This window comes from Protopterus annectens, chromosome 11.part0 (assembly GCF_019279795.1).
Source record: "Protopterus annectens isolate FY-2018-M chromosome 11.part0, PAN1.0, whole genome shotgun sequence".
In the NCBI taxonomy this organism is placed as follows: Eukaryota; Metazoa; Chordata; order Ceratodontiformes; family Protopteridae; genus Protopterus; species Protopterus annectens.
Window position 1 is genome coordinate 21,003,973 of NC_056745.1, and position 27,684 is coordinate 21,031,656.

The window sequence follows — 27,684 nt, forward strand, 5'->3', positions numbered from 1 at the left end:
AATTATATTTCAAGGAGATGTTTTAAAATTTCCATTTGACGTCTAAAATTTGATGCCAGTCTGTGTGGTAGTGTGCTTGGTGTTATTTGACATCTGTACTGTAGTGATACCATTTTGTTCCAGCGCACAACAGTCTTGTTCCTCCCCCTCCATTTATAAAATGTGATTATAAAATGTCTTATTACTGTAACCTATCCTTACGTCAAGCTTTACTTTGAATATAGAGTTTATTCTTTTAATTGTCTTAATGTGGACTGTTTGGTTGCAGCTGTGACCTTAGCCTTGTTGCATTGGGTTGGTGAAGTCTGAAAACTTTGTATGCACTTTTCTTTTGCCTTAATCATTTGTTACTCATCATTTGCATAACTCTAACAATTAGGTTTATTGCAGAATTTTCCAATGTATTAATGCTTCATGGGCCTGAATTTGTCAGAGCCATTGTTTAAAATGTTACTTTTTGGGGGGTGGTCCGGGAACACAGTATGAATAAGTGATAATCTTAGACATTGTAAAGGGCAGCAATGGAGAATAAAGGAGTCAAACCTAGAAATACAGCAATAAAGTGTTACCTTCTCATAGCCTTAACTTTGTGTTACACTGAGCTTCTCATAGCCTTAACGTTGTGTTACACTGAGCTTCTCATAGCCTTAACTTTGTTACACCGAGCTTCTCATAGCCTTAACTTTGTGTTACACTGAGCTTCTCATAGCCTTAACATTGTGTTACACTGAGCTTCTCATAACCTTAACTTTGTTACACTGAGCTTCTCATAGCCTTAACGTTGTGTTATTCTGAGCTTCTCATAGCCTTAATGTTGTGTTACACTGAGCTTCTCATAGCCTTAATGTTGTTACACCGAGCTTCTCATAACCTTAACATTGTGAATCTACAAAGTTCCGTTTGATGCAACAACAGATCCTCAAGTCCACAAAAACCAAACAGAAGTATCCACACACTGCAAATTTCAGCAAAATAAATCCACCGTTTTTAAATAAAAAGAGAATTTAATGCAAATAATGCTAAATCGAGTGTTGAGCGCTTTCACTCGTCACAGCGAGTTTCATCAGAACACAAAGAAATGATTGCTGAGATCTATTTTTATACATAAAAAGGCGCCAAAGTGGCTCATTGATTTTTAAAAACTTTTACATTATAAGTACTTTTCCATTGTAAAAAGTAACTTCAAAAACATTTAATAGTAATAAATATCTTGTTCTTTTTAAATATTCTAATTATTTAATACACAATTTAAAATCCACATATTTATTAATATAATTAATAGGAGAAAAACTGATTTTATGCGTTTAGCATTAATAATGGTCTGATAGAGATAGTATCATTAATTCCTGGTTCTGTTGTGGCATCTGTTAGCACCTGCCAATATAGTTCCCTGTATAGCAAATAGTTCTTAACATTTCCTCCTCTGGGGTCATTTTTTACTTTTTCTAAAATAGCAAACTTGAATTTATGTTCTGTTCCTTTCTCCATAATGTGCCTAGCAAGGGCATTCTTAATGTCTCTGCATCTAATGCAGTATAAGGGTGAGTATATTCTCTGTCTTAGTTGTCTTTCGGTCTTCCCTATGTAAAATGAGGGACAGACCGAACAAAGTGCAATATATACCAGCATATTAGTACTACAATTTCCTTTAGGTAATACAATTTTAGTGTTGCTTAAATTGTGTAGTAATATATAATTCTCTTCATATATGCTGGAACATTGATTACATCTCCCACATTTTGCTGTGTGCATATCACCTCCATTCTTAGTTATTAACTTAGTTTCTAACAATTTCTTAATGTTCTTTCCCATTTTATTAATGAATACAGGACCTGTTTCTACAATTTCTGCTACAGCTTGTTCGTCTGTTAATATGTGCCAATTTTTTATCAAAATATCTTTTATGATGTGGCTAAATGGGCCATATTCTATGACACATGCTTTGTTATATTTGTTACTATTCTTGCTGACCATAGGAACTAATTCACCATTCTCATTCACTTGTGTAGTGTTAAGGCCAAATGCACAAGAGTCATTCAATTCTATTTTCTTGTTACTTCCCAGTAGTGATGTATACCTGTTGTCCCTTTGACTTATGACATATGCAGAAATGTCTTTCATAATTTCAGTATCATATCCCCTAGCCGAGAATAATGCTGTAATAAAGTCTATCTCTTTTATCATGTCTAGGTAATTGGAAGTCATTCGTATGGCTCTTATGCATTGGCCTTTGAATATGTTCCTTTTTACCCTTACTGGATGATAACTACTATAGTCCAAGTAAGAATTGGTGAAGGTGGCTTTTCTATGTATTCTAGATTTTAAATAACCATCTTCTACGCTTACTAAGGTATCTAAGTAAGGCACCCCTGAGTTATTTACTTCAGAGGTAAATTTTAAAAATTCACTACTTGCATTGATGTATGCCAAAAACAATATATAAATATAGTAATATAGTATAGATGGAAAATATGGACTGTTAAAGATGTTATTTTCCTCCCAGTCCAACATTACCAAGTTGGCAAATATGGGTGCGCAAGATCTCAGCAATCATTATTTTGTGTTCTGATGAAACTCGCTGTGACGAGTGAAAGCGCTCAACACTCGATTTAGCATTATTTGCATTAAATTCTCTTTTTATTTAAAAACGGTGGATTTATTTTGCTGAAATTTGCAGTGTGTGGATACTTCTGTTTGGTTTTTGTGGAATTGAGAACCTTAACATTGTGTTACACTGAGCTTCTCATAGCCTTAACGTTGTGTTACATTGCGCTTCTCATAGCCTTAACGTTGTGTTACATTGCGCTTCTCATAGCCTTAACATTGTGTTACACTGAGCTTCTCATAGCCTTAACGTTGTGTTACATTGCGCTTCTCATAGCCTTAACGTTGTGTTACATTGCGCTTCTCATAGCCTTAACATTGTCTTACACTGAGCTTCTCATAGTCTTAACGTTGTGTTACACTGAGCTTCTCATAGCCTTAACGTTGTGTTGCACTGAGCTTCTCATAGCCTTAACGTTGTGTTACACTGAGCTTCTCATAGCCTTAACGTTGTGTTGCACTGAGCTTCTCATAGCCTTAACTTTGTGTTACACTGAGCTGTTGTGTTACACTGAGCTTCTCATAGCCTTAACGTTGTGTTACACTGAGCTTCTCATAGCCTTAACGTTGTGTTGCACTGAGCTTCTCATAGCCTTAACTTTGTGTTACACTGAGCTGTTGTGTTACACTGAGCTTCTCATAGCCTTAACGTTGTGTTACACTGAGCTTCTCATAGCCTTAACGTTGTGTTACACTGAGCTTCTCATAGCCTTAACGTTGTGTTACACTGAGCTTCTCATAGCCTTAACTTTGTTACACCGAGCTTCTCATAGCCTTAACTTTGTGTTACACTGAGCTTCTCATAGCTTTAACGTTGTGTTACATTGAGCTTCTCATAGCCTTAACGTTGTGTTACACTGAGCTTCTCATAGCCTTAACGTTGTGTTACACTGAGCTTCTCATAGCCTTAACGTTGTGTTACACTGAGCTTCTCATAGCCTTAATGTTGTGTTACATTGCGCTTCTCATAGCCTTAACGTTGTGTTACACTGAGCTTCTCATAGCCTTAACATTGTGTTACACTGAGCTTCTCATAGCCTTAACGTTGTGTTACACTGAGCTTCTCATAGCCTTAACTTTGTGTTACACTGAGCTTCTCAAAGCCTTAACTTTGTGTTACACTGTAAAAACCTGTAATAATGATTTTATAATGGGATGAGGGTTTCCTACTGAAATGTCAGGACTTGCAATGCAGAGTTCTTACATACCGAAAAAAAGCTTCTGGCAAGACTAACAAGTTTTGAGCCTATTTTAAGAAAGTAGATATTCAACTGATTTGAAATACAATGAACATAATTTTTAGTGAAACATTGCTACAGTGTAAAACAAACAGAATTCTACATGCTGCTTACTAAGTTAATAAGTTAACAGTGCTTTTGGCTTTTGTATGACAATAAGTACGTTAATAAGTTTCATAAGAAGCATAGCGTCCCTAACCAAGCAGCTGCATATCACCAAATCCGCTTTCACCTTCAAACGTGTGCCCACATCCTATATAAAACTACTTTTATTCATACTATGCTCCGCTTCAGCTGATGACCTTCCAAGTGAGTACCTTAAAATAGCAGCCAATAGCATTGCCTGTCCTGTCTTAATCCTTATAAACAAGTTACTCTAGGAATCCCATGTTCCCTGTCTCTGAAAAAAAATCACACATTATCCCTCTACACAAAGGAGAAAATTCAGATATCACTAACTTTAGACCTAATGCAATCTTATTCCTCCTCTCTAAAATACTCGAAAGAAAAGTTTAGCAGTTGTTTTTGAATACAATCTAAGGCAGGAAGAACTCCTATCCCCCACACAACATGGCTTCTGTTTCTCCTGTAGTACTAACTCCACTTCTAATCTTTGTAGATACTATCACAGTTATAGATAACAGCAAACTATTCTCGCTCTTAGAAAGCCTTTGGCACAGTTTATCACAGCAAACATCTACTTCAATATCCTATCTGGATCTGTCATAGCCCACCCTTCTGTGGTTCTAAAGCTACTTGTCCATTAGGTATCAATCAGTAAAATGGCTTTCCACCCTCTCACCATACCCCCAGTCACCACTGGTGTAATACAAGGCCTGTCCTTGTCCCCCTCCTCTTTAGCATTCTCACCAGCACCCTCCACACATCCACACAACAGGCCTCCCTGATACAATATGCAGATGACTCTACATTCTTAGGCCTATCAGACAACCTGGCACATCTCCAAAAATTGCACTGTAAGCTTTAACAGCCACTGGATCATAGCTTTGTAACTCACAACAAGTGCTCAAACACTGCCCCTCCTGCTCCCTCCCACAAAAAATAAGCTGCTGCTTTATTTGTTTCCCAAAATCCCTGTCTCATGAAAACATAACATTTTTAAATCCTCTCTCTTAATAATATAACTATTGAAGTCACTTCTCATAGCAAATGATTAGGGGATGATAGTGGATGATAACCTTAAATTTGACGTACGTGTACAGAAGTGTATAAAAACTTACCAAAAACTAGGAATGCTAGGAGCCAAAAACTTTCTCACCAACATAAATAAAACTACACCTGCCACTACTTATCTCCACCCCAAAACTATTTTATCGTGTTCCATTCCTTTGTAACCTCCAGGTATCTCAAAAAGCAAAACTTGGACAATGCTGCAGTAAAGCGGCTTATTTGCAGCAAATACCCCTTTCAGAACCCACCACTCTATAGCACTAAAAAGCATAATTGGTTAGAATTACCCCATCAGCTAATATATACCACCTTCAAAATTATCCAGCATTAAACTGCTTGTCCAGCACTAAATACAATTCTACACAACTATGTTCCCACTTGGTCATTGTGATCCAATGACCGAAAACTCCTGTCTGTCCACAAATCTATCAAATCTGCTGGGCATGTCTGCACTTGTACCACATTGCTAAGTCCAGAAACTCCTTACCTGTATCCATCAGGTTAGTGCCCTCCCACTGGCCTGTATCCATCAGGTTAGTGTCCTCCCTCTGGCCTGTATCCATCAGGTTAGTGTCCTCCCTCTGGCCTGTATCCATCAGGTTAGTGTCCTCCCTCTGACCTGTATCCCATCAGGCTAGTGCCCTCCCTCTGGCCTGTATCCATCAGGTTAGTGCCCTCCCTCTGGCCTGTATCCATCAGGTTAGTGTCGTCCCTCTGGCCTGTATTCATCAGGCTAGTGCCCTCCCTCTGGCCTGTATCCATCAGGCTAGTGCCCTCCCTCTGGCCTGTATCCATCAGGCTAGTGCCCTCCCTCTGGCCTGTATCCATCAGGCTAGTGCCCTCCCTCTGGCCTGTATCCATCAGGCTAGTGCCCTCCCTCTGGCCTGTATCCATCAGGCTAGTGCCCTCCCTCTGGCCTGTATCCATCAGGCTAGTGCCCTCCCTCTGGCCTGTATCCATCAGGCTAGTGCCCTCCCTCTGGCCTGTATCCATCAGGTTAGTGTCCTCCCTCTGGCCTGTATCCATCAGGTTAGTGCCATCCCTCTGGTCCTTTAAAACTATTTTGAAAGACTTCCTAGCCTTACTGTAGTTCATTTTAATGTTATACTAACCTACATTTTAATATCTCTAAACTGGCTAACACTTCTGTAAATATTTAATCAATGTCACGTAAGTTATTTTTAAACAGTGTTGTCACATTATGTCTAATTTGGTGCAATTATTTAAACTGTAGATGGTTTTGTATTATTTTTGAAGACTGTAAAAGTATTGTTTATAAAATGCTTTTGTAATACTTTGGACATTTTCTCCCTGGTCCTCCGCTGAAAATGGGCACCTACTCATTCGGACTTTCTCAGTAATCAAATGTTAATACATAACAAGAACTACAAAGGAAATACACATTCCTTCATTTACATTGATAGTAAATGCTGTGACTGCAGGGGGCCTTATTACCCAGTGCTGGTAAGTACCATTTATGGAACGGTATGCCTATTACCTGGTGCTGGTAAGTACTATTTATGGAGAAGTGTGTTCTGCTTGGGTAAACCAAATTATTCCTCTGTCTTTATGCTGCAGCAGCATTGTTAATAGTGTGAGGTCATTTCTGAGTTGGGCCTCCCAGACCTGGACACAGTACTGTAGGGAGGGTGGGAGAGGGCTTTGTATAGTGACATCATTTTCCCCCCATCCTGCAAGTAACAGTTTGGACGTTGCAACCCAGCATTTTGCTACTTGTACTGGTCACAGATGGGCATTGAGTACTGTGGCACAGTAAAGGAAACAAGGATATGAAAAGATAAACGTTTTAAAATATAGTTTCTTGGGAATACTGCAACATAAGTAAATTATATTGTATCTTGGGAATACTGCAACATAAGTAAATTATATTGTATCTTGGGAATACTGCAACATAAGTAAATTATATTGTATTTTTTTATGTTTAAAGTTATCCCTTCAGCTTCCTTGCCAGTTGCACATGAAACGGGGACATGACTGTAGTAAGTAAATGTGTTTTAGGTATATAACCACCTTAGCCAGTTTAGTATCCCTGATAAATAATGCTAATTTCCTTTCTCTGAGTGTTGTCCATGGTGAAAATATTGAAAGGTAGTGGATGGATATTTTACAGGGAGCTCTACTACTAATTGCTCATTGGGTATGCATTTAAAATAACAGTTTCTGACACAAGTCAGACACTGAGGTTGAGTGCCAGTTATTCTTAACTCAGCAGTAAGTTATGTTAATTGGTTCAGAAGCTTTCTTCAAACCAAACATTACCAGATTTATCATGGTAGAGAGGTTTGTGTATATAAGTGCTAAATCATCTGCAGTTGGTAGTTGTAGGAGGGCCTCACTTGATGAAAGGACAGACAAAAAACTGTTTTATACTTAGAGCCATTGGCAAAGAAATTAAGGGACTTGCAAATTCAAGGATGTCTCTCTCATGGTAGTAAAGAAAAGTTACCCTTATTCACAGATTATATTATTATGTACTTGACAAATCCATAAAAGGGTATTTCATTGTTGTCGGACATCTTGGGACAGTTTCTGTTTATTTCTATGTTCATAGAAAGTTCATACATTAGTACTAGGCTACCTGCCCTTGTGGGCCATTTTGGGCCTAGCCAGTTACCCCATGTGAGAATCAAGCCCTGAACCTTGTGTCTGCAAGATAAACACTGTAACCATTATGCCATCCTCCTGTAATTTGCTCCTTCCTTTTTCTAAAGACCCAGCTCCAGTTCTTATCTCCTTTACAATATTCAATACTTTGGTTATGATTCATTTAGATTTTGATTTCCTTTCCTTGTAATTGCTTTTTTCTTAGCCAGTAGCATTAAACTCAGATGTGCAGCTGATTCAATTACTGCTTGGGGCTGTTGAATATGAACCAATGCCTCTTCAAGTCAAGAGCAAAAATAAACAGTGCGTTCCTTCTACTGGCACACCAACTGGATAGCCAGATGCATGACATACATCCCATTCCTCTAGAATCAGCCATTCAGGTCCCCCTCTGTGCCCTGCCCCCAGCCCTTCTTTAACATGTTAAAAAAAGCATTTCTTCTTTTAAACTGGAACAGAATTTATGGGAGAAATACGTGCATAAAAATATTCAAGAGGAGTGGGGTTTAAGGGGTCTAAGGGAAGGCAGAAACTGAGCAATTTATGTAATGCTAGAGTGAATGGTAATTGTTAAAAAAACAAAATAAATGGTTTGTTTTCTTTTCTATAAATGTATGTGTGCCTGTGTCATTATCTAAATACTGTGAATTCAGCAAAGGTATTGATAAATAAAAAAAAATGTTCCATCCATTCCAATCCCTAGTAAAACTGGTGATTTGGGGTGGATTACTGTCATAAATAATACCGGTAATTAGATTCATTGGATTACTTTAGAAAAATGCATGGTAACGCAGGCTCTTTCATTCTGTCAACTGTTCAAGTTAGTAGTGCTAATATTCTAAAAAGTGTCCTTGGTTATTTCTGGATTTGTCCCTGATTTCTGGAGGTAAGAAGCTGATCGTCCTACATGGAAATAATATCAAGAGCTGGTTCTCTGGGTGGGTGGGAGGGATGAGTACTCACTCACCAAACAAAATGATGTGCAGTGAGTAGCAGATCAGTGTCAGAATGGAAGAGACCAAACGACATGAAATTTTATTTTATTTATTTATTTATTTATTTGCATTTGTTTAACCAGGATAGTCCATTGGGCTCAAGAACCCGTTTTCAATGGAGTCCTGGGGAGAAAAGCTCCACATACATATTTAACAGAGAATGAGGATATACATATACATTTGATGGGGTAAAACATAGTACAATTTATGTAATTAAACATGCAGAGACAGCTGAAACAAGGCAATAAGAGTAACACCAAATTTATAAAAAAATATTAATAATAATTAATAAGTTAAATAAACTTCGGCAGGTGTCAGGATACCTAAATCACAAAGGATAATAAAGACAGGTGGTGAGTAATGAGCCGGCAAACTTTCAAACAGCCATTTGTTTGCAAACTGAAAACTCAGTATGTCAGCCAGTACTAGAATCAGATGACCTAAGCAAGGCATCAGGAAGGTGTGTGAAGGCTTGAGCTGAAATCCAGAATTAACTCTCAGTTATGGAAAAAATAAGGTCTGCTGCTTCAGGAAGGTAACAGACAGATCAGTAAATTTAGCCAGCTACACTCACTGACACAAAGCCTTACAGGTCAGCAGGGATGATTGGAACAGCCAGTGAGATAGTCACTTCAGGTACACTGTACAGTAAAAAAATTGTAAAATTCTGTGTTTGTAGCCTCAGGTCAAACAGCAACACTTGAGGATAATTAGGGCTGCAAGAGCCCCATTCCTAAAACAAGAGACATAGAAAGGAAAACCATGCAGCTGTGACCTGAGACCTTTAGAACACAAGTTCACACCTCTGACGTTGCTAGTATTCAGACAGGCTAGAACTGTAGGCTGTATCTGTTACTTTGTATCATATATGCATGTTTGTATCCTAAGATGAAAGCTGAAAGATGTTAAGGGCTGATGAAAGATGGTGACCCACAGTCCAGTTGTTAGAGTTTAACATATGCTGTTGGATTCATGGCAGCCTTGAAGATCTGAACAGAAGTCTTCTTGTAGTACAAGTCGTATGGTGTAATCATTTTTGGATTTTTATTATTGCAAAAGAAACTGTGCCAATGTTTAACAATGAACTTAATTACACACTCTCTGCAAAAGAATACGACTTATGAAGCAGGATATTACGTTTCTGAAGCCAGAATGTTCTAACAAGAGTAAACTTGAAGCCAGTCACAATAATATGTAAAACCCAAATCCAACAACCAAATCAGAGGTTGAAACCCTCCTCAGCTGTCCACAGTCTGGGGGATGGAGAGTGGGTGGTGCCACTGAGGCAGTGAGGAATTTGAACATCTAATGTTACAGGTAAATAGGACTTGCAGAACTGTGTTATGTTCATCAATCCCACTGCCTCTGTGGCATTTTGGGTAGATTCCCAAAGCTTACCCTACCTGGGAGGTGGAAGGTTAAGGCTCCAGAAGTTCCTGGAGATTGTTCCTAGCAAAGTCTGCTCTGGACCTTGAAGCGGAATCCAGATTGTAGTACTTTGTGATGGTATTGACAGAGGACCAGGTTTTTGCTTCTTGAATGCTTCTAGAATCCACCCCATTCCAATATGCCATCGAAGAGGATATGGCCCTAGTAGAGTGAGCCTTAACCTTGCCTGGAGGGGATTTACCATGATGGTAGTAACAAAAAAAAACAGCAGATGAATACCATTGTGCAATAGTTTGTTTAGAGGCAGCTTGACCTTTTTAATCCCCCATATGGGAGACAAACGGCTGTTTAGCATTCCTAAAGGTCTTTATTCCATCAAGGTAGTACTTGAGCTTCCTGTGTGCATCCAAGCTATGTGGAATATTTTCTCCCTTGTTTTTTAGATCATTATAGAACACTGGGAGACTGATAGTTTGATTCTAGTAGAATGAAAAAAAGGCTTCCACCACAACGAAAAGTTCTCTGAGAAGTTCTGTTAAAATGCAGGCTTTAATAAAACGAAGAAATAAAAAGCACAAATTGTGCTGTTCAGGTTGCAGGTCAAACAGGATAAGCACCTTCAGTTAAAAAACCTTCTTCAAATCCTAGTGTGTACACCTGACTTACTGCTGTTAAATAAAGATCCGTAATTGCTCAGCCAATCACATACAGCAATCAGATGCACGCCTTCCTTAAGCCTCCATTTCATTTCTTAATTAGGCTTCTCTCTTTCAAAATAGGTTTAATAGGAATTACTCTGTTGAGCCCTGGAAATAAATTAGCTCTGAAGTTCATGATCCATTTGCTTTCTTCCTTTTCAGTTTTGTTGACAATGTCTCCTCCACGGAGGTTAGTAGTCACATTCGAGATAACCATAAAGCTAAATGAATGCCCTGGAGATGAGGTTTCTGCTCTTATTGAATGTAAGGAAAAGGAAACTATGTGATTACCCGAAAGCTGCTTGTTTAAGCTAGAAACCCTGCAAGATAAATTGGAAACCTATGAGAACAAATTGAAAAATATAAAAATTAAAACTGAAGAGAGATTATTTTGATTTTACTAACAGTCGCCTGTTTGAGTGGCCGAGGGATGAGAGAGCACCAGATAGAAAAGAATGCTCTGACAACATGGGAAATGTACCTGTGACACGCAGGACTGTTTCTAGTGTGAATATACATGCTGAAGTACATAGTAATATACACACTAATGGGCAACATCCTGAATTAGCCTCTCGCAATACTCCTAACAAGAGGACTAATGGTAGTATAGTTAACAATGACTCTGGTATGCTCGAGGTCATTACATCGCTAATGTAGACACTGCGTCGGCAGGAAGCATTCAGCCTTCAAGTGAAATAGTTCCGAGCGTGATTCCAAAGAAGGGATCTGTCCGTGCACCGCGTGATTCCAAAGAAGGGATCTGTCCGTGCACCGCGTGATTCCAAAGAAGGGATCTGTCCGCACAGCGTGATTCCAAAGAAGGGATCTGTCCGTGCACCGCGTGATACCAAAGAAGGGATCTGTCCGTGCACCGCGTGATTCCAAAGAAGGGATCTGTCCGTGCACCGCGTGATACCAAAGAAGGGATCTGTCCGTGCACCGCGTGATTCCAAAGAAGGGATCTGTCCATGCACCGCGTGATACCAAAGAAGGGATCTGTCCGTGCACCGCGTGATACCAAAGAAGGGATCTGTCCATGCACCGCGTGATACCAAAGAAGGGATCTGTCCATGCACGCGTGATACCAAAGAAGGGATCTGTCCATGCACCGCGTGATACCAAAGAAGGGATCTGTCCGTGCACCGCGTGATACCAAAGAAGGGATCTGTCCGTGCACCGCGTGATACCAAAGAAGGGATCTGTCCATGCACCGCGTGATACCAAAGAAGGGATCTGTCCATGCACCGCGTGATACCAAAGAAGGGATCTGTCCATGCACCGCGTGATACCAAAGAAGGGATCTGTCCATGCACCTTTGTTACAGCAACTCCCTTTTTTATTAACGCAGAAAAATGTTGGGAGATCCAGGTCAGAAAGCAGAGAGAAGAAAAAGAGAAAGGTAACGTAGGAACCTCAGTGAGCTTAGATGAATCGATTTCGTTGGTAATTAATATATCCGATTATGAGCTGACAGCTACCCAAAAGAGTGTTCTACAAAGAGGCTTGAGTTTCATACCCTCAATACGCTCTGACCTGAGTGAGTTAGTGACGACTTAAGGTGTTTGGTAGGAACGTTACGTCGAAGTGTCTTTTTGACAATGACAATACTGGTACAAACTATACATCGTCTGCGTTGAAAAAAACAAGTTCCCTGGTCCCCAGCAATCATCCTACTGTGGAGATGTTCTTACGGTTATGTGAGAATGAGGTGTTTGAACGGAGGTCAAGAGGAAAAAGTAAACACTATTACAATTTAACACAGGATGAGTTTCAGGTGCTAAAAGAATTTCAAACAATGAAAGAAATTATTTTCAGGCCAGCTGACAAAGGAGGAGCTTTAATAGTGATGAATTCAACACAGTATGCCCAGAAAATGCAGGATATCTTAAGCCATAGTGATACATACCACAAAATCGAGAAGTATCAAGTAGACAGATTGATTTCCTCAGTAAAGAATGTCCTGTATGACAAATTAATGACTAGAGCAATTGATAAAAATCTATATGACTTTCTTGAAATGGTATATCCAACTATACCTGTTATCAAAGGGTTGCCTAAGATTCATAAGAACAGTGTTGACCCCCTCTGAGACCGATAGTTTCAGGGAGAAGATGGGTCACTGAGCCCATTTCAATCTATGTGTAAACTGAACTCAAGAAGTTGTTGCCTTTCACACATACTGTCTTGAGGGACACTGGTCAGCTGCTGGAGAGACTGTATGAAAGAATGGAGCAAGAAAGCTCCATAGACAACATCATTTTGGTGATGATGGACGTCAACAATTTATTCACTTGCATACCCAACAATCTAGGAATAGATGCAGTAAGGGACTTTGCCTGTCATTTTGAAGTAAACATGGATGTGAATCTAGTATGCAGCTTCCTGGAGTTGGTCCTGGAGAGCAATGTGTTCCTCTATGGTGAGAGCTACTACTGGCAGAAATGGGGGGGGTAGCCATGGGCACCCCCTGTGCAAACAGCTATGCCAATATAGTCCTAGCTGAATGGGAAAGGCAATGGGAAATGGATACAAAAAATGAATGGAAGGAATGCATCATCTTTTACAATAGATTTGTGGATGATGTTATATTCCTATGGAAGGGCAGTATGCAACACCTAAATGATTTGTCAACTATTTAACAAGTACGACTAGCTTTCTAAGATTCGAAGTGAAAACATCAGCAAATGAGATTGAGTTCTTAGACGTGAGAATTTCAATGAACAATACCAAAGGAACTGGCACCACTATATTCAGGAAACCAAATTGGAGGACCCATATGCTATACTACAATAGCATGCACCCGAGACATGTTTTTCAGAATATTGTTGGAAATCAAGTGACCAGGATATCCAAGTTCTGTACTGACGATGATGATTTTCTGCAGGAACAAGACAAACTCTTACAGAATTTTGCCTCAAGAGGCTATAATGAAAAACAATTAGTCATTAGTAAAGGCAAAGCAATGTCCATTCGATACAACAAAGGGCAACCGTAGTACTGGAAATGGAAGCAGAGTAATGTGAAGAAAGGTGGGAACAGCAACAGTCTCTGATGCATGATGACCTACAGTACTGACTCCTTTGATGTCCATGAAACCATCAAGAAATTTTGGCCAGTCTTAACTGCTGACAGTAAAATTAAGAGAATTGTAGGGCAAACACCTAAGTTTGGTTATAAAAACAAGAAGAACTTAAAGGATTTATTGTGCAACTATGATGGAATACCTAACAAGCAGAGTACAGAAGGAAGAAATAGGTTAGGAACTTGGAAATGTGGGTTTTGCAAAGCACGCAGTCACATTAAATGTTCCAACAGTTTTGTTCAGCCGATAACTAACAAATGCTATAAGTTCTCTGGTTTTGCTAACTGCAACACCAAGAATGTTATATACGTTGGCACTTGTAATTTGTGCCAAGCCTATTATGTAAAAAATAAATAAATAAATAAATAAATAAATATCTCTTGTTTTCCCGCCTTACTGAGCTAGAGTAGTCCAGTTTCAGAGCTTGCTGATCCCTGGACTTTGTTTGTAGTTCCTGTTACTGATTCTTTGCCAAATTTGGAGGTAGGAAATTCCCTTGCTTACCAGTGGGAGTGGGAAGCATTGAGCTGCCTGTTGGTCCAGTTTTGTGAGGTTTCAGCCAGTAACTTGTAGTCTATTGGTCGTTTGGGGCAGGTCCTAGCTTTTTTCAGCCCCCTGATATAAAACACGCTAAACACGCGTTTTCCAGCTTGTACCTACTCAGCACAGATCCTCGTGGTGGCCAGCAGAGTAATCCAGGCTTCAGAGAGCTAAAAAAGCGACTTTACCTGATTTAAGTATATTTTTTGTGCTTTCCACTTCTAATTACCTAGCGACTGTATTTCGCCTGCTTTGCTGATACATTGTATTTGTTTTTCTGCATTTATTCTGTTATTGCACTTGAAATCTCATTTTGTTACTTTTAAAACCTGTAATTGTTGCAAATTGTTTCTGTAGGCTGTGATAGCCGATTTATAGCATTTAAAAGTGTCTACTGTATCTGTTTCTCCTTGTTTCTGAAAAAAAAAAAAAAAAAAAAAAAATATCTCTTGTTTTTCCCGCCTTACTGAGCTAGAGTAGTCCAGTTTCAGAGTTGCTGATCTCTGGACTTTTTTTGTAGTTCCTGTTACTGATTCTTTGCCTAATTTGGAAGAGAGGAAGTTCCCTTGCTTACCAGTGGGAGTGGGAAGCATTGAGCTGCCTGTTTGTCCAGTTTTGTGAGGTTTCAGCCAGTAACTTGTAGTCTATTGGTCGTTTTGGGCCAGTTCCTAGCTTTTTTCAGCCCCCTGATATAAAACACGCTAAACGCGCATTAGCGCAATTTAGCGCGGAGTTGCCACTGTTGCACACAAGAGCAGCGGCGGTTAAACAAGGTTAAACTATTCGGGCCATCTAAATTCCACTCTTCAAATTTTCCCTTGAAACTACCTTCCTTGAGCTGTACTGCTGATCAAACCAGCGTATCCTATAACTGAAAAGTTCATCTCTACTTGATTCCCAAGTAGACTATTCTCTATGTGTAAAGCCTAGCACTTACTCCTACAGTACTTGCACCTTGATAAAGCACTCTTATTATAGGTAGTACCCCACCAGCCTAAAACCCACATCCCCCGGAGTCCTTTGAAAGTCTTTTATCTTTTACTTCTAGTATGTCGAGGGATCATTTGCTAATGTCCTCTCCTGCTCAACTGGTGAACCTGGGAATATTGAGGCAATGCTACAATTGCCTCATGTACACAGACAATCCTCTCCTTCTCCCACAAAACACAAATACATGCGAGAGATGCAACTATACGGCCAAACTGGAGGCTGAGCTCTCTCAACGTAGGACTGGCAAGACCAGACAGGAGGAGAAGGTAACCACACACAATACATACCCAGTCACACAGTACCATCACAACTTCAAATCATACACATAATCACACAAAGACATACTCGGAGGCTCTGATCAAAAATCTACCAAAACAGCAGAGGCCACCAAAGCAGACACCCAAACAACTACCACCTCAGGACCCAACACATGCAACACATAGACCACACAGTCAGAGTGTCAAACAGTCACAGCCCTTAAGGCCAAACACAATGCCAGACACACTTGTCATTGGTGACTCCATAGTCAGACACACTGACGTCCCGCTCACCAGACTGAGTAAGGAGAAGGTCACAGTAAGCTGCCTGTCGGGCGCTAGAATCCGCCACATAACGCAAGCACTCAGGTCTCTCAACAGCAGGAAAAGTATGACTCAGTCATTGTCCACGCTGGTGTCAATGACCTGAGATGTACCTCCTTGGACTACATGAAAAGGGACATCAAGGAGCTCTCTGATTATGTAGCCCAGGCAGGTATGACCCTGACCTTGAGCAGTATCCTACCTTCACCTAGAATGATGCCACAATACAGTGATAAGATGATCAGCTTTAATAATTGGCTTAAATTCTGGTGTCATTCAAAGGGGATCCAATGTCTGTCTGCCTGGGATGACATGCTGGACAAGCCACGCTGCTTCGCAAGGGACGGCTTGCACCTGTCACCCTGGGCTTCAGGATATTGGCAAAGGCTCTTGCCACCCCATAGTGCCTTTTTAGGCAAGGCTCAAATTCTAAACCTACCACCCTAGATCACCAAAAGGAAAAAACTAAGGGTAATGCTGCTCAATGCCAGAAGTCTCAATCTCAAGATGCACTTTCGAGGCCCTTCTCAATATGGAGAACATCAATGTCTGTGCTGTGACAGAAACCTGGTTCAAGGCTCCTGAGAGCACCCCAGCACTAACAGGTTTCACCTCATATCATGCGTTCCGGCCCCAAAATCCGGACAACACCAAGAAAGGAGGGGGGGTGTCCATATTCATAAAGGACACCCACACCTCAAGGTTGGTGCAACGCACAATGCATCGGAGACCATCCAGGTGCAATTAACCATAGGCAAGACTGCGCTGCAATTTGTAGCATGTTACAGGCCACCCTCTCAAACTCAGGAACCTCATATGGCCTTCCTGAAAACATTGGAGGGGATAAATGTATCTCCAAACACCATCATACTAGGTGACTTAAACTACCCTAATATAGACTGGGAACACTACTCAAGCCCAAACACTCTAACCCAAAGATTCCTGGAGTTCATAAACTCAAATGCCATGGAACAACTAGTCACCATCCCCACAAGAGGAGAAAACATACTTGATCTCATCATCACGAACATGGGATCAAAATGTTCAATACCGGAAGTATACCCCTCACTAGTGAGATCAGATCATAAACTAATCTCGCTGGAGGTCCTCATCCCGCCCCCACCTGAAACAAAAAAGACCACAGTGAAAAACTTCTCAAAAGCTGACTTCACACTTCTAAAAACTAGTGTGGTCTCCTTTAAGGCCCCTGAGCCAGTGGTAAACATTACTCAAACCACTGAATCACTTACAAATGCCTTCTACCAGCACCTACAGGACTGCATGGATCAGGCAATCCCAAACAAAATTAAGACTCTCTGTTCCAAAGGCAAGCGTCCAGTCTGGTGGACCCCAGCCATAAACAAGCTCTACAACAAAAGGAGGAAGCTACTACAAGATAGAGCAAAATCCTTGAAAGGTAAGACACCTTTGATCATCATAAGTAAAAAACTAAGAGCCCTCCTAAAATCATCCAAGGCAAATTTTGAGAGAAAAATCGCCAAGGACTCAAAAGACAATCATAAGGCCTTCTTTAACTATGTTAGAAACCTAGGAGGAAACTCCCAGATATGCTCAGAATTAGTTCAAAATGATGTGAAAATTACTGAACCTACACACATTGCCAACATACTGGCTGACAGGTTCAGTGCAAACTCCCCCCCCTCCCCCCAAAAGGAGAGATATCTATTCCAGAGGATTGTAGCCCCCCAAATATCTCCAACGCCCAGGTGAGAACTGCTCTCACTAAGGCAAAAAACACAGCATCCATGGGACCGGATGGTGTCCCCGGCTGTGTGCTTCACGAACTCAATGAGGAATTAAACCCACAGTTAGGACAGCTGTTTAATCTTAGCCTCACCTCAGGATACGTACCCAAGGAGTGGTGCACGGCAACTGTGGTCCCACTTCATAAGGGCGGTGCCTCCACCGACCCTGGAAATTACCGCCCCATTAGCTTGACAAGCCTTATCTGCAAAGCCATGGAGAGGATCATAATGGAACTCATAAATAAAGACATAGGAACTTGCAGACTTTGGATCCAACCCAGTTTGGCTTTGTCAAAGGCAGATCCTGCCTCTTAAACTTGGTTGACTTTTTCGAGACCGTCACCAAGGCCATTGATGAGGAAAGGCAGTCCATACAGCCTACCTCGACCTGGCAAAGGCCTTGACACAATACCCCACTCAGGTATCATCGAAAAACTCATCAGCTTGAATGTAAACCCATACATCACAAGATGGGTTGCAAACTGGCTAAGTGACAGAACCCACAGGGTCAGAGTTGCTGGAGCCATGTCAGACTCAAAGCCTGTCGCAAGTGGTGTCCCACAGGGCTCAGTCCTGGGTCCACTCTTGTTCGGCATCTACTTTTCTGAAGTACAAGCAAACACAGGAGGGTTATGGCTGACAAAGTTTGCAGATGACTGCAAACTGGGCGCCATAGTCGAAAACACATCTGACACAGATATCCTTCAGAAGGGCCTCACAGAAACGGAAAACTGGTGCCAAAACCATGGCCTAAAGTTAAACGCCAAGAAATGCATAGTCATACCCTTCGGGAAAAACAAGGTTACCCCTAGCTACCATATAGGTGGCAATCCACTGAGCACAGAAGAAATCATCAGGGATCTGGGGACCCAGGTTGACAGTAGCCTTTCGTTTGACACTCATGTTGCTAAAGTAGTTAGGAAAACCTTCTATATTGCCCACCTGATCATGAAGGGATTCACATCCAGATCAAGGGAGGTCATCGTCCCCCTGTACTCATCTCTCATTAGACCTATGATTGAGTACAATGCCCGTTCGGAATGTATCTGACCCGACACGTGCTGCAGCTTGAAAGGCCCCAAAAGTTTCTCACCAAAAGGATAAAGGGTCTCAAAAATATGTCTTATGCAGCCCGACTGAAAGAACTCCAGCTCTATTCAGTCTCATACCGCTTGCTCAGAGGTGACCTGTGCCTGACATATAAGGCCATGTCAAACCCAGATTTGATGAATATGCTTCACCTCAAAAAAATCTAGATCCCTCAGAACCACAAGGGCGGGAGACTTAAACCTTGACACAGTTATAAATAGAACGTGCTGGAGGGACAGATTCATCACCCAGAGATTCCCTATGCTGTGGAACAAAATCCCGGTACATGTGAGGCAGAGCACCTCGCTGGCCTTGTTCAAGAGGAATCTTGACCAATGGATGGGAGATCGCAGATATACCCCAGGGATTACTTCAGTGTCACTGCTTGACAGAGGCACAGCAAAATAATAGGCATAGTTTTTATTCAAACTAAAGGGGTGGCGAACATAACTACGGGCTAGGCTTATAAATGCCCTTGGGCAGATAGCCTAGTATGAACCTATGAACCTATGAAAGACCAATAGAAAGTTTAAGGAACAGATACTTCGCCACCTGTTAGACATCAAGAATAAAGTGGTAACCGATGCCCTATATGGACATGTGTCTGAATAAAGTGGTAACCAACGCCCTATATGGACATGTGTCTGAAAATCCATGGCATTCATTTAGCTTTATGGTTATCTCGAATGTGACTACTAACCTCCGTGGAGGAGACATTGTCAACAAAACTGAAAAAGGAAGAAAGCAAATGGATCATGAACTTCAGAGCTAATTTACTTCCAGGGCACAACAGAGTAGTTCCAATTAAACCTATTTTGAAAGAGAGAAGCCTAATTAAGAAATTAAATGGAGGCTTAAGGAAGGCATGCATCTGATTGCTGTATGTGATTTGGTTGAGCAATTAAGGATCTTTATTTAACAACAGTAAGTGGTGGTGGTGCTGCGGTAGCGTTGTCGCCTCACAATAAGACGTTGTCCTGTTCGATTCTCAGCTAGAGCATCTTTTGTGTGGAGACATGCGTGAATGGGTGTACCTTTGTTGAAGGTTGTGCGTCAGGGCCAGCAACTCGGCATGTAAATATCTACTGCCAATCATTAGCGGACCGGAGTTTCGCTGTGGCGACCCCTAACCAGGAAAAGCCGAAAGACACAACAACATTTAACAGCAGTAAGTCAGGTCTACACACTAGGATCTGAAGAAGTTTTTTTAACTGAAAGCGCTTATCCTGTTTGAACTGCAACTTAAACAGCACAATTTGTGCTTTTTATTTCTTTGTTTTATTAAAGCCTACATCTTAACAGAATTTCTCAGTGAACTTTTCGTTGTGGTGGAAGTCTTTTTTTCATTTTACTATTTTTGCCTATTCAGGCTTCCTCTGGAGGTGGTTTTTGGTTTGGTTGTTTGTGATAGTTTGATTCTAGGTAAATTCAGAAACAACTTTAGGTATGAATGATGGACGACAGATTAGTGCATAACATGACCCTGTCCTTGTAAAAATCGCATACAGTTGGCCCACCATGAGATCTTGCATTTCAGAGACACATACTTTCCTTGCAAATGGGAGAGCAATGAATAAAACAGTCTTCCAGGTAATGAACTGTAAATCGGCCTGAGAGGCAGGTTCTATAAGTAGGAAAGGTCATTTTTTAAAGATCAAAGTTGAGGCCCCAGGGAGGAGAAATTTGGTTTTGAGGGGGTCTCATGTGCAATACTCCTTTCATAAACTGTTTTACCACAAAAGGAGATGAAAGAGAGAGGATCCATGGGCAGACAAGTTAAGATGGGTGCAAAATGTATTTTGATAGAAGCATATGACAAACCATCTCTAAGTAGCTCACTCAACTATTTCAAAACCAGAGAGGTCAAAACCCCTTCAGGACCGCTGTTATTGGCTAGGCACCATCTCTGAAACCTCTTTCACTGTTTTATGTGCAACTGGATTTGATGAGGGAGGGGGTACCAGAGTTAGGATCCATCACCAGCCAGAATAATAAACTGACAGTACTGGATAATATATCACAATAAGCACATTACATTTCTAGTAACAAGTATGTCCCCCAAACTTTGCTGTTATCACAAAAAACGTTTGAAATGTGTTCAGAATTATTTTACAACTGACAGGAGCTAAAGAATTTCCAGCACACAAAGTCCAAACACCAAAGCAACCAGTGTGCCAAACTTAAGTCTGTGGGGTCTTCCCGCTGGAAGTCAAATGTAGTTGATTTTGGAGTTAGCAGTATCCTCTGGGATTTGTGTAAATCCACCCTCTGAAGATAGTTAGCTAGTATCCAAGTGCAGGCATCTCTAGGAAATATGAGTTGTATAACCCTTGCCACCATTTGTCAAATATGTTTAGGAAGTTTACATGCCCAGAAAATGTGATACTTTTCCACCTGCATCCCTTGACACCAGGAACATGAGTCAGAGTTGGCCAACCCCATATTAACCATCTAGTATCCCTGTAAATTGACCTCGGTTAATGACCTAACAGCCATGAATAAGGGGCCAACAAATGCAGTATCATCACTTTCTCAGATGTATCATATCCAGCTGTTCCCTGAGAGGAATCCTCATGTCCTTAAGCATGTGTATGATGATAGGTATATAGTGTTTAAAATAAGTAGCCGTAGATACAGTGAATGTAACTGAGAGTAAGAGGGACGTCATAACTGTAGGTATTTTCACAAGTCTCTCAAGAACATCTCATAGTCTGCATGAAATCTTTTGACCATGTGCAAACTAAGTTCCCTTTCAAATTTGCTTAACAAATATTCCAACCAAAGAATACCAGCTGTTATACAATTTGCCTACCATAACCTTTCTTCTCCTATTCTTAACAAGGGTTACTCCAGATGGGAAACTTTCTGTGCCAAATATCTAGACTTGGGTAACTTTTAAACTACCTCCAAATTTCTTATTAGCTACATGTAATACTCACCACCTCTTTAGTTGCTGTGATTGGGGAGTGTAGCTACCAAACAGTTTGGCCTTAGTCCTTGCTCATATGGAGAATTCTGTTCTGTAGTGGATACTTAAGGATAGCAAATCGGTGCTTGTGCCAAACAGCACATATCCACCAGACCTCCACCTCCATATATAGGTTCATAGGTTTATACTAGGCTATCTGCCCTAAGGCATTTATAAGCCTAGCCCAAATTTTTGTGGCTTACGCCACCCCTTATATGAAAAAATACTGTGCCCATTAGTTTGTTGTGCCTCTGTCCAGCAGTGACACAGAGATGATTCCCGGGGTAAACCTACGATCTCCCATCCACAGGTCTAGATTTCTCTTGAACAGAGTCAGCGAGGTGCTCTGCCTCACATGGACCGGGATTTTATTCCACAGCATAGGGAGTCTCTGAGTGATAAATCTATCCCTCCAGCACGTCCTATTTATATCCGTGCTAAGGTTTAAGTCGCTTGCTCTAGTGGTTTTGGTGGATTTGGATTTTGAGGTGGAGCATGTCCATTAATTCCGGGTTGGACATGGCCTTGTATGTCAGGCACATGTCACCTCTGAGCAGACGGTATGCGACTGAATAGAGCTGGAGTTTCTTCAATCTGGCAGCATATGACAGATTTTGGAGTTCCTTTATCCTTTTGGTGAGGAACTTTTGGGGTCTCTCCAATTGCTGCAGATGTCGGGTGAGATACATCCTGAATGGGGCATTGTACTCTATCATTGGTCTGATAAGTGAAGAGTACAGGGGAACAATGACCTCACTAGATCTGGATGTGAATCCCTTCATGATCAGGTGGGCAATGTAGAAGGTCTTTCTAACCACTTTAGCAATGTGAGTGTCAAAAGAAAGGCCACTGTCAACCTGGGTCCCCAGGTCCCTGATAACCTCTTCTGTGCTTAGTGGATTGCCACCTATATGGTAGCTTGGGGTTACCTTGTTTTTCCCGAAGGGTATGACTATACATTTTTGGCGTTTAACTTCAGGCCATGGCTCTGGCACCAGCTATCTGTTTCCGTGAGTCCCTTCTGAAGGATATCCGTGTCCGATGCACTTTCCACTATGGCCCAGTTTGCAGTCGTCTGCAAACTTTGTCAGCCAAAGTCCTCCCATGTTGGCCTGTACTTCTGAGAAGTAGATGCCAAACAATAGGGGCCAAGGACCGAGCCCTGTGGGACACCACTTGTGACCGGCTTGGAGTCTGACACAGCGCCAGCAACTCTAACCCTGTGGGTTCTGTCCTTAAGCCAGTTTGCAACCCATCTTGTGACATATGGGTTTACATTTAAGCTGGTAAGTTTTCTACAATACCAGTGGGGTATTGTGTCAAAGCCTTTGCAAGGTCAAGGTAGGCTGTATGGACTGCCTTTCCCTCATCAATGGCCTTGGTGACTGTTTGAAGAAGTCGACCAAGTTCAAAAGGCATGATCTTCCCTTGACAAAGCCAAACTGGGTCGGGTCCAATGTCTGCAAGTCCCCTATATCTTTGTTTATGAGCTCCATTATGATCCTCTCCATAGCTTTGCAGACTAGACTTGTTAAGCTTATGGGGGTAATTACCAGGGTCCGTGGAGCCGCCTTTGTGGAGTGGGACCACAGTTGCCGTCGCCACTCCTTGGGCACGTATCCTGTGGTAAGGCTGAGATTAAACAGCTGCCTTATGTGGGTTTAATTCCTCATTTAGCTCGTGTAGCACACAGGGGACACCATCCGGTCCCATTGATGCTGTGTTTTAGCTTTAGAGAGCAGCTTTCACCTGTGCATTTGAGATGTCCGGGAGGCTACACTCGGCTGGGATAGTTATCTCTCCTTTAGGGGAGAGGGGTGAAGTTTGCACTGAACCTGTCTGCCAGTATGTTGGCAATGTCTGTGGGTTCAGTGATTTTGTATCATTTTGGACTAATTCTGAGCATATCTGGGAGTTTCCACCCAGGTTCCTAACATAGCTGAAAAAGGCCTTATGATTGTCCTTTGAATCCATGGCAATTTTTCTCTCAAAATTGGCCTTAGTTGATTTTATGAGTGCTCATATTTTTTACTAATAATGATCAGGGGTGACTTCCTTTATGGATTTTGTTCTATCATGTAATAGCTTTCTCCTCTTATTGTAAAGTTTGTTAATGGCTGGGGTCCACCAGACTGGACGTTTGCCCTTTGTGGAAAGAGTCTTGGTTTTATTTGGGATTGCCTGATCCATGCAGTCCTGGAGGTGTTCATAGAAGGCATTTGTAAGGGCTTCCGCAGCTTGGGTTGTGGTTTCCACTGGCTCAGGGGCCTTGAAGGATACCACACCAGTCTTGAGTAGTGTGAAGTTTGCTTTAGAGAAGTTCTTCACTATGGTCTTTTTTGTTTGGGGTGGGGAGGGATGTGGATTTCCAGTGAGATTAGTTTATGATCAGATCTCACCAATGAGGGATATACTTCCGGTGTGGAGCATTTTGTCCCCATGTTTGTGACAATGAGATCTAGTAAATTTTCTCCTCTTGTGGGAACAGTGACTAGCTGTTCCATGGCATTTGAATTTATGAACTCCAGGAACCATTGGGCTAGAAAGTTAGGGCTTGAGTAATGTTCCCAGTCTATATTCGGGTAGTTGAAGTCACCCAATATGATGGTGTTTGGAGATACATTTATACCCTCCAGTGTCTTCAGGAAGGCTGTGTGGGGTTCCTGAGTTTGAGAGGGTGGCCTGTAGCATGCTACAATTTGTAGAGCAGTTTTGCCTATGGTTAGTTGCACCTGGATGGTTTCGAGAAGCTTGCGTTGCCACCAACCTGGAGGTGTGGCTATCCTTTATGAATATGGATACACCTCCTTTTGTGGTGTGGTCCGGGTTTTGGGGCCGGAACGCATGATATGAGGTAAAAACCTAAAAGTGCCGGGGTGCTCTCAGGAGCCTTGAACCAGGTTTCAGTTACAGCACAGACATCGATGTTCTCCATACTGAGAAGGGCCTCGAGTGCGTGCATTTTGAGATTTAGACTTCTGGCATTGAGCAGCATTACCCTCAGTTTCTTCCCATTTTTGTTTTCTAGGGTGGTAGGTTTAGAATTTGAGCCTTGCCTAAAAAAGGCACTATGGGGGTGGCAAGAGCCTTAGCCAATATCCGGAATCCCAGGGGTGACAGGTGCAAGCCTGGTATAAATAGGGCTGCCCTCAATATAAGACTCCTACCATCACATAGAAACTATATTGCCAATTTCTTGATTTTCTCCAAACAATAAGATGTAGCCAAGGCAGGGGTATGTCTTCTATTATAAAGCAGTTTAAGGTAAAATGTTTGCAGGACTGATATTCTACACCAACGACAGAATTGCAGTTCTTTCCAGATGTGGACATGGGCAAATACTAAACCCCAAAAGGAATATCAAATGCCAAAAGGCAATAACAATGGGTGCGGCTGACTAAGTTTCTAGATGACTGCAAGCTAGGAGCAGTCATTGAATCCCCAAATGTCTTGGCTGTCCCTGGCTGTCTAGGTTTGTCCCACATACATAACTGGTGCCAGAATCGTGGACTGAAACTAAATGCCAAGAAATGCATTGTTGTTTTTGGGGCCGGCATAATGGTTAAGGTAGATGCAAGGTAAACAGTTTTAACTCTTTCCTCTGGTTGTTGGCTTGGCTCATAATAGTCTACAGATTGATAGCTTAGTACTTACCTATGAACCTTTGGGAAACCATCTATTCCAGGGAGATACCACATTAACAATACTCCCTTAAGAGTTGATCCAGTTGTTCAGGATTTGGGGACTTATGTGGACAGTTTTTGACCAACAAGTATCCATTGTTGTAAGAAAGCTCTTCTATGTTGTACACAAGTAGGATTGTGTCTGGAGCAGTCTACCTTCCTTTATCTGCTTACAACAAAGCCCTTACAACTTCAGAAGTGAGCTGCACGATCATCTCTTCTCCACTTGGATGTGTAACTGCTCAGTTCCTTCCTCTGCCATTACTTAATCTATTAAATGAGCCCAAATCTGTTTATATTCTGGCTACTTCTCCAGTACTTTGTTTTCCTGATAATTCCTAATGAACTTTAACTACTTAATTCCCCGACTTGCTTTCTATTAACTCAAGCCCTTTTTCCCTTTATTGTCCTTCTCTTCCGCTTCAATTCGACTTCATTCCTCTTCCTTCTCTCTTTCTCTTTTTTACTGTCCGTCCCACTTACTATTCCCTCCCCCCGCCTCTCTTTTTCTTTCCTTCTCTGTGTATTACCATATTTAACTTTGCTGTTAGTTTAATGTCTTATCACCGTTATCTTTTTATTTATAATTTCCAGGTATATTTCTTTTGTAATTTTTTTTCCTTTTTTTTCTTCTTGTAATGTTCTGGTTTTCTCCCTGGGCCGCCACTGAAAATGGGTTTACCTTGGCCCCGTGGACTTTCCTGGTAATTAAATGCCAGTAAATAGATCTAGGATGGTCATTGTCCCACTTTACTCAGCCCTCATTAGGCCAGTCATTGAATATAATGCCCCCTTTTGCATGTATCTGTCTAAATACATGCACAAACTGGAATGCCCACAGAAATACTTTACTACAAGGCCTAAACAACATGTCCTAAGTGGACAGACATAAAGCTGTGTCACTATCCTCTGTATCCTAATAACTGTTGAGAAGTAACCTATGTCTCGCATACAAGGCATCCTCTGACCCAGTACTGATGGAATTACTACACATCAGCAAGTCAAATGGCATCAGAAATACTTAGTTTAGGTAGCTAAACCTCCTTTGCAACATCAACAGAACAGTTTGGAGGGACAGGCATATCCATACATAGCATTTTATCTTGTATCTAAATATTTGGGAGGAGAAGTACACACAACTTAAATGGACTGTCCCAAGCAGCAGAACAAAGCTTATGGGGAAATACCATGGTTTTATGCAAATTAGCTTTCAAACCTGAATATTTCCTAAAATTATCTAATGACTCCACTGTTACTGAAACGTCCACTTTCAGGTTCTCTAATAATAACAAACAGTTGTCATCAGAGAGAAAGATACATGTCTCAGTAACAGACGGTTCTCATTCATGGAACCTTAATCTTAATAAACATGCTAGTGGTCCTATGGCTAGTAAAAACAAAAGTGGAGAGGGCAGGCAACACTGTCATACCTCTGTTTAGTGGGAGTAAAGCAGAAATAAATTGGCTGTTTAATACCGTCACAAAGGGGAGTTATATAATGCTTGGATACCAGTAATAAAGGCTAAGGAAAGCCTATATTTATCAACACCCATCACAAAGAATCCCACCTGATGCAGTCAACGTCCTTTTTAAAATCAACCATTATTGCAGCTGCTGGCTAGACATTTTTGACTGCTTCCATATATAGCAAATGTTTGTGAAGACAATCTGCACTTAATCTACCTTTCATGAAAACTGTCTGAGAATGTGCTCCTTATTTGGGTAATAGGAGTGGGTGTAGGTCTGCTAGCTAAGATCCTTGCATATATGTTAGTTCCCATATTAATGACATATAAGGACCAGTAGTTATTTACTAACACAGAATACTTTCCCAGTGTTGGCAACACAGAGGATTCGACTGAAGTATGGCATCCCACCTGTCCCAGAGGGCGACGGGACTAACAAGAAACCGAGTATAAAGGATTAGTCCAGATAAAATCACATACACCTTGTTGACGTGTCCAGTAGTTTATTCAGGTAAGCAGGTAGATGGACATGGAACTACCTGCTTAACTGAATAAATTACTGGAAACTAACAAGGTGTCTTTATTCCTCCCACAGAGAAGGTATCAGAGAGATAGAGAGAGTCTCCTAGATCTGCTAGCTAAAGTGATTTTATCTGGACTAATACTTTATATTCTGTTTCATGTTAGTCCTGTCACCCTCTGGGTCAAAGGTGGAATGCCAGACTTCACTTGAGCTCTCTGGATTACCTCTTTTTTTTTTCTGTTTGCCCTTGGCACCC

General features: G+C 41.3%; 1 protein-coding gene across 1 annotated transcript in view; it reads left to right on the forward strand.

Moving 5' to 3' along the window:
- Positions 1-12,421: 12,421 nt before the first annotated feature.
- Positions 12,422-27,684, forward strand: part of LOC122814886 (zinc finger protein 260-like) — a 153,479-nt gene continuing 138,216 nt past the window's right edge. The window contains exon 1 of the mRNA XM_044087156.1: positions 12,422-12,514. Within this exon, the coding sequence (XP_043943091.1) occupies positions 12,422-12,514 (93 nt within the window). The remainder of the gene's footprint in view (positions 12,515-27,684) is intronic.